The sequence below is a fragment of the Tupaia chinensis genome, unplaced genomic scaffold, assembly GCF_000334495.1.
Source record: "Tupaia chinensis unplaced genomic scaffold, TupChi_1.0 Scaffold000062_1, whole genome shotgun sequence".
Classification (NCBI taxonomy): domain Eukaryota; kingdom Metazoa; phylum Chordata; class Mammalia; order Scandentia; family Tupaiidae; genus Tupaia; species Tupaia belangeri.
This window is the reverse complement of record NW_006159520.1, coordinates 3,431,285-3,437,602: the sequence shown is the minus strand read 5'-3', so window position 1 is coordinate 3,437,602 and position 6,318 is coordinate 3,431,285. Positions and strand designations below refer to the sequence as shown.

General features: G+C 37.4%; 1 protein-coding gene across 9 annotated transcripts in view; it reads left to right on the top strand.

The window, feature by feature from the left end:
* MEIS2 (Meis homeobox 2) overlaps positions 1-6,318 on the top strand; it is a 261,354-nt gene that overhangs the window by 15,670 nt on the left and 239,366 nt on the right. For all 9 annotated transcript variants that reach the window (XM_006141705.3, XM_006141703.3, XM_027765607.1 and 6 more), the window contains one exon: positions 2,677-2,791. In XM_006141705.3, the coding sequence (XP_006141767.1) occupies positions 2,677-2,791 (115 nt within the window). The remainder of the gene's footprint in view (positions 1-2,676; positions 2,792-6,318) is intronic.

The following is a 6,318-nucleotide window of genomic DNA, read 5'->3' as shown; positions in this document are numbered from 1 at the left end:
TCAGGAGAGCATTTTTGAGGGGTGAGGGAGAAAGATGAAAGAGAGAAGAACAGTAGGTGACATAGTGAACTTGAGTAAATTTCAGGGCTGGACTGAAAATCCAAGGCCCAACTTACTTAGAGGAACTAGCCTGTCTTCAAGTAATATTTGCTTATGTAGCTTATTTCTTACCCCTTCACTTCAGGAGAAAAAAAAAATCCAGAAAACCATTGAAAGAAATACAGTGAATTATAAATTAATGAGGCCTGATTTTAAAACTCAGCACAGGTTTGGCTAATAAGGATGACCAGTGTTTTCAGTCTCTTCTGAACGATCCCTTCCAATCACTGCAGTGCCCAAACAGAAAGACTGGCTTCATTTGAACGATTATATAACAGCTATTGGATGACATTTGCCTTAAAACATAGTTGAGGTGTTAGTGGTTAATTATTGTAATTTTCATGAGGGGTAAGAAGCTTTTATAGCAGCCGGCTTAATAAAAAGCCTGCAGTGCATAAAATTAACATCACTTGCTGTGTACACTGAAAAGTTTAGCTTAGGTGAAGGTGTTGCAGTTCGTGCATTTTCTAAACGAAGACTGTAGCCTGTGTTTTTTGCAGGACTAAACTCACACTATACTATTGTTGTTGTTTCCATGTAATTCTTCTAGCTCTTTATCTGATTACCATCCGGCAAACAGCTGACCGAAGACCCTGCAAAGCTTGAAGAGCCCCTGTATTCTGTTTGCCTTTAGCTTGAAACTGGTGGAATGGTTTCTAACTTAGATAAAAAGAGAACTTTCAGGCATGACTTTGTCTTCACATAGGCAGAAGAGAACCGGGCTTTTTATTTTATTCTACTTTATCTCATTCCCTAATCTGCTTTTGCACACGTATCTTTATTTTAGAGAGTTATACCTCTGCCGTATAGTCACAAAAGTTCTGCTTAGTGTTTTCAGTTTGAATCAATTGTTTTCCATTGGCAGTGCCAGCAGTACTATATGATATAGATATTATTCATCTATAGAGCTCTTGGTTATCTCATCATCTAGCGGAAATGCCAAATATTAATTTAGGATCTGTCTATAGCAAATCTGTGGGGGAAAATAAGTTGTTTCTGTTATTGTTGCTGTTCCAAATAAAAATACTTCTTCATTTTGTCTCACTTTGATTTCTCGTTTTATTCTGGTAATATTTTATGTGCCATATGTACATAATACAGTGGATGTTGAGAAATACAATAGGCTGGGACTTTTTCCTTGATAAACTATATATAGTAGCGACATGACAAGATTACTTTCAGTTGGTCAAGAGGTTTACATGTTGCCTATGTGCATAACGATCTGTCTGAATCCTTATTTACCAATTCTAGTAAGAAGCAGCGGTGTACTTTCAGAGATCAATGTTGCTTTAGATTTTTGCTATTCGCCCTCCTATCCCCCAAAGAATTCACTTGCCAATAGGCCTGTGGTCTTGACTGAAGTCACCACATACAGGTGACAAGTGTACAGCTTTGGCCTCAAGGCTGGTCAGTTTCATGCACTGTTCCTACCCTCTGTTTCTGCCAGAGGAAATTCCATCCCTTGCCTGCCTTCATGTGGTGCTGATAAAGTCCTTCCTGTACATTAGAATTCCTGTTTTCCTTTAAGCAACAGCAGGGTATTGGGAATGATCAGGAAAGGGGAGGAGGAACAAGAGAAGAATATGCTTAGCAAAGTAGCATGAGCTATAACTCCTGGTTTGCCTTGCATGTTCTTTGAAACAAGTAGTTCTTCCAGGAAAAAGCACTGCTCAGTGAATTTAAAGCTTCCATGAAGCTCCAGTGAAATTCCTGTCTAGCCTACTGGATGGCTAGTGTTTTACACTTGCTTCAATTTTTAAAATTGTTGTGCATTTTAAAGCAAAAATCGGTACTTTAGGGTTATTGATGTCATGATTAATATCATTACATCTGTTGGTTGTAACTTTCATCAATTGATGTTAAGTTTGAAAGTTTACACAGGCTATTTTAGGACAATGCATTTGAAAGGGGCAAAGGGCTGCCCTGTACATTCTTGAGCCTGTGATTTCTTTTTTTCAACATTATTTAATTTAATTAAAGTAATTAATTAATTTATTTTAATTTCACCAGACAGGGTGACTAGCGTGAGAGAGAAAGGGAAAGTGAGAAAACAAGCCACCAAGTCTGGTACTTGAACCCTGGTCAGCCATGCCACTTGCCGGTCCCTGATTTTTTTTTTTTTAAGAGAGTCATTGACTTTTATAGATGTTACTTACCATTCTGAAGTATTAAGAGCATTGGGACCTAATTCTGGAAGAGCATGCCCTAAATAAGAGAGCAAGGGTAAACATGATTTTTACAGTTTTGGACAATCTTTTTTTTATTTTAGAAATGAACTTTGTTGAGGTTTAAGCGTGCATATAACAAAATGCACCCATTTAAAGTGTTTATTATAATTAGTTTTAACAAATGTATACGTTGCCCTAACCATTCACTCTGCCAAGTTCTAGAGCATCTTTTCTTCCCTTGTTGTACCCATTACTGGGAAGACGCGCCCTGTAACATGCTGTATGCCTACTAAGTACTAATATGTGCACTTTTTTTTTTTTTTTTTGTCTTTCCGTGTCTTTCCTCTTGGTTCCTCATTTACGGTGGAAATGATAACTATGGAAAAATTCCTTGGCATCCTGGCATCAGAACCCTTCATCTTGGCGAGACCACGATGATGCAACCTCAACCCACTCAGCAGGCACCCCAGGACCCTCCAGTGGGGGCCACGCTTCCCAGAGTGGAGACAACAGCAGTGAGCAAGGTAAAAGGTCAAGCATTTTCCTTGTGCAAACTAGCCATGACTGAAATAACTTCAGTATTTTATGATATTAGTACATCTGCCTCCGTGTACACAGGAGGGCAGCAGGTTAGGGAGTAGAATCAACTGCTATTGAGGAAGACAGAATTTCCTCTGTTTAACTTACTTAAAAAAAAATCACAGCGAACTGTCTAATCTTTAAGTAGGCATTACAATAACAATTGATTAGTTCTGCCAATTTTTTTTACAAATTTGGTTATCTACACTTAACTTCTGTGTGTGTAAGTGGAATGACAGACCTGCTTTACTGCTGTAATGGAGTAGTTTGCATTTTATCATAAACAAGATATTTTGCTTGTAATATCAAGTGTAAGAGTTATCTATAATCAAGCAATTATTCCTCTAAAGAACAGAAGATGCCCAAATCTGTTCTTAACTGCAAGGATCTTGTGGAACCTTTATATGAAATCTGATAGTGGGAAGATTTTGAGATTCTGAGACTTTTTGTCCTCATTTCCATTCAGTTGCCATGATGACTTTTAAGAACAATTTTTAAGCAAGGGAGATATCACCTGCCGACGTCAAGGAACCCTAGTATCATTTCGAATAAGTTTTAGCATTTAAAGCTCACCTATTGCACAGAGAGCAATTATGTATTGGTAGGGATTACTCTTCTATGGCTAAAATGATCATTTAAAGGAAGATGCATTATTGAATGTGGGCCAAGAAAGTGTATAGATTTTACTTTTAATATTTTACATTAGATGGTGTCTGATCTCCTAGGTCTATTTCATCTCTATTACGACTGTGTTTATGGCCACAATATTTAAGCATTAGACAGGCTTCCAACCAGAGGATGGTTTCATAGTTTGAGCAATAGTTTTCTATGCCATTTAAATGGGAGTGTTTGATGTAAGGCAGGTGCCTTCTCTTCTCCAAGTTTATGGTCAAGAATTTTGGATTCTTGGGGTCCTAGAAGAGTTCTGCTATATTCTGGTGAATGGCTCCGGGTTCAAATCTAAATTTAAGCAAGTTGCAACTGACATAGAGATGAATACTATCAGATGGTAACTTGTGGAAGAACTTGTGAATCGTATCTGTTTAGATTTTATATACTGTTTTTATGAGACCAATTGGATCATACGTAAAAATAAAACAAAATAAAATGAACCCGAAGGAACTTTGAAAGTAACTTATACATAAATACAATGGCTCTGCCATGAAATGACTTTTTAATTGTGGTTCTGTGTGATAGCGATGGACTTCTTGGGATGTTTAAATCTGAAAAGCTTTCCATGTTCCATCTTTTCCACCATCCCAAATTGTGGAGCCACACAGGGTAAAATGTATCTATTAATAAAACAAAACACTCTAAACACTGCACGAAAGAGGGGAAAAGGAAAAGCAGACTGAAGGGTCTAATGAGGCTATCTTCCAGAGACTTCTTGTGTGTGAGACTTGCTTTGACCTTTCACTTTGCTCAGGAGCCCAGCGCTTCATTTTTCACATTCTTGCAATTACGTTAACGCTTCAAGCATTTCTGACTCCAAGTCAGCTCGCAACACCAGGCATAACTCAACACTGTGAGTTTTTCTCCTCTCTGTAGATTCATTAACAGGTCAGCAAGGTCCCAACTGAAATTTAAAACTGACTGGTTCTGTTGGGTTAGTTGAGTTATGGCAAGAGAGATAGCAAGAAAGGGCCAGAGAGAAAGGGAGGTGAGAGAAAGAAGACCCTGAGCAGGGAATAGTTACTACAATGGGCAAAGCATGGCGTTTTATCATCTGGATGAGTTTGTTGTTTTGGGGGCAGGAAAGAAAAGCTCTGAGCCTGATACACTTGGTAAAAACTACATGCACACAGCTTCATGCTGTGAGTAGTTGCACCCACTTGCCCGATGTTGAAGGATGTGATCTCTGTAGGATTTCCCTCCTTTAATCATATCCTTGTGGGATTAAAGAATGGACATTGTCATTTATGTGTGTGACCACCAGGAAGTTAGTCATTTTACTATATTAAAGTTTAAGAGAGAAAATGTTATGATTCCTATAAAATGGAGACTGTTTTGACCTGGAGAATTTCCTACCTGGTTCACTGCATCAGTGGTTAAAACACGTACATGAGTATCCTGTTTTTGTTTTGTTTTGTTTTGTTTTGTTTTACAGCCCGCTCTAAATTTTGAAGGCCAGGCTTGAGCGTATTGTGTCACACTCATGCCTATGTTAGTCTTTTATGCATGTTCTGAAGACATTTTGATATTTTGTCCCACCGAATTGTCCAGAGTAGCTTTCAGTGGGAAAGATTAATTATCTGCTTCAGGGCAAAGTCAACAGAGATATTGACTGAAATCACATATGCTTATCCTAGGTTAAATCTTAAGGTTGATGTATAATGGGAAGCCTGGGAGGGAAATTTATATTCTTAGTATTAAATATATTACAATGTTTCTTTGGAAACCAAGTTTATAGTTCAGAAAAGAGTTTTCTCCCTTATTCAGAATTTATTAGCACAACAGGCATATGGAAAACTGTAAAACGATTCAGTTTCAAAACAAATTATGATAAACAGAAAAAATAGGGATGAATTGTACTAAATACAATGTTTTCATACACATTTTAAATTAAACTTTAATAGCCATATGCTATAAAACAATACATGCATTTATGTTGCTTTATCATTTTTTGGTGAATAATTTTACAATAATGATTCATAGAAATCTTTACTTCAGAATCTAAAAATACCTCATTTTATGACCTGATAGTGAAAGAGCTACAGTTACACAGGTGAAAGGTCATCTTTTCCTCTCAGTGTTTGTGGAGCAAACCGAAAGGAAGCAAAAAATATATAGAATTTTAAAAATATCATAAAAGACTAAACTTGGTAAAATGTAAAACCTTGCTTTATAGTATCTTTCTAACAGCACATGCCTAACAGTAAACTCTGTAAATATGAACCAGACTTCTCATTCACTTTGATTTCTCTTGCTAAAAGCAGCCAAAGGGAGAGAGTTTGTCTTGTTAGTCACATTAGAATGAGGAAGGAATTCTGGTCTTTCAAGGATAGAATTAGGGTGCAGACTCCGGACCCTGGGGAAGAAACTGGCCCTCTTTGTGTCTGGTTTCCCATCAGTAAGATGGGGCATGATAATAAGGCTTGGGATCCCTAATTCTGTACCTGCTGAGTCAAAAGCTGCTTTGTATTTCATTGTGTATTTTGCCAGAGTAAAGACGAGGAAGCAGCCCCCTTGTTCCTAGAGCACTTTGAGAGCCTTAGATGAAAGGCACAATATATGTACAAAGTATTATTATTATTGATGGGTTTGTGTAACTCCCATTAACGCTGATGGGAGTTACGCATGTGAATTGGCAAGAGAATAGACCCCTCAGTGTTTAGAGCACATGAAATTTACATTTTTTCCAGTGCTGTAATTGAGATGTTGACAAATTGGAGAATATTGATGAGCCTTTGTTTTAAGTATTTCGTGCCAAGTTTGTTTTATTTTTCCTGGTTTGGACAATGGTATGGGTTCA